We start from the raw sequence: 1,417 nt of genomic DNA, 5'->3' as shown, positions 1-1,417 counted from the left end.
GCAGCTAGCGCTAGCATAACTTACATATGGAAAAAGAATGAGCTACGTTAACGCTTAATAACTATTATATTATCACATAAGTGTTAATTATGATATCTGCATACAACAACCTAAAGAACACTTACGGACGTGCTGCTCCAAGGATCCGACATGTATAGAACAGCCGTACAGCAGTATTTCACCATGACACGTGTGGGAACTAAACTCATCCACTAGTTAACAACAGTACGTCACAAAATGCACTACCCATTTCCGCCACTAGGCAACGCTCTCGCACCAACAATGATGCACAACAGCCTAACAAAACAGGCTCAGAATACTTAAATTCACATTTACATTTCTCGACCAGAACACTCCCCGCCTGGCGTAATGACTATTATGCCACTATATTATTATTTCCCATTTCCCCATTAATTATTAGCGTTGGGTAGAAGCACAACTAACTCGTTAATAGGTCTTAAGTACTCTTTTACAGTTCCTTGCTTGACAGTCTTCACCATGACCTTACAAACTCTGTTGTCACTGCTTGGTATGGTCTTCGTGATGAGCCCGACCGGCCATTCGTTGCGTTTCACCTGACCGTCTTTAACCAGGACGACGTCACCTTCCTGAAGATTCGGTCTGACCTCCGTCCACTTCCTCCTAGGCTGCAGCGTGGCCAAGTACTCCTGCCTCCATCTTTTCCAGAAGCAGTCTGCTAGGCTCTGGACCTGACGCCACTGGCTTTTGTGTAGGTGGTCAATCTTAAAATCTCCTGGTGGAGCAGGTGCAACACTGGCTTTTTGAGTCAACAGCATTGCTGGTGAGAGAACTTGAGGCATTTCTGCATCTGATGAGACGGGGGTCAAAGGTCGAGAGTTCATGATGGCCATGACTTCAGCCATTAGTGTAGTCAGAACCTCATGTGTGAGTCTTGTAGCTCTCTCTTTCAACAGGAGACCATCAAGGATACGGCGTGCGACCCCAACCATCCTTTCCCATGCTCCTCCCATGTGCGATGAGTGTGGTGCATTAAATGACCAGGTGCAGCCTCGATCTAGCATGAAGTTTTTTATCTCTGTGTCCTCTGTGTTGATTTGCAGTTCTCCACAGGCGCCAATGAAGTTTGTCCCTCTGTCTGAACACAGATGTTGAACTGGCCCTCTGATAGCCAAGAAGCGACGCAAGGCATTTATGAAACTTGAAGCCGACATTGCCTCTATCACCTCCAGGTGAACTGCTCGGGTGCTTAAACAACTGAATACGACAGCCCATCTTTTGTTTTCAACACTGCTCCCTCTTGTTCGACGTGCCACAATACTCCATGGGCCAAACACATCTAGCCCGGTGTGTGTGAATGGAGGATCTACAGACAACCTGTCTGCAGGAAGATCTGACATTTTCTGATTTTCCAGTCTCCCTCTCAGCTTTCTGCACA

At 46.6% G+C, this 1,417-nt stretch overlaps 1 protein-coding gene across 1 annotated transcript; it reads right to left on the bottom strand.

Annotated features, from left to right (window-relative positions):
* Positions 1 to 410: 410 nt before the first annotated feature.
* LOC120551871 lies at positions 411 to 1,193 on the bottom strand. The gene has a single exon (XM_039789419.1). The coding sequence runs from the start codon at positions 1,191 to 1,193 to the stop codon at positions 411 to 413; it is 783 nt and encodes a 260-aa protein (XP_039645353.1).
* Between the last annotated feature and the right edge of the window lie 224 nt (positions 1,194 to 1,417).

This window comes from Perca fluviatilis, chromosome 2 (assembly GCF_010015445.1).
Source record: "Perca fluviatilis chromosome 2, GENO_Pfluv_1.0, whole genome shotgun sequence".
In the NCBI taxonomy this organism is placed as follows: Eukaryota; Metazoa; Chordata; class Actinopteri; order Perciformes; family Percidae; genus Perca; species Perca fluviatilis.
This window is presented reverse-complemented; position numbering and strand designations above follow the sequence as displayed.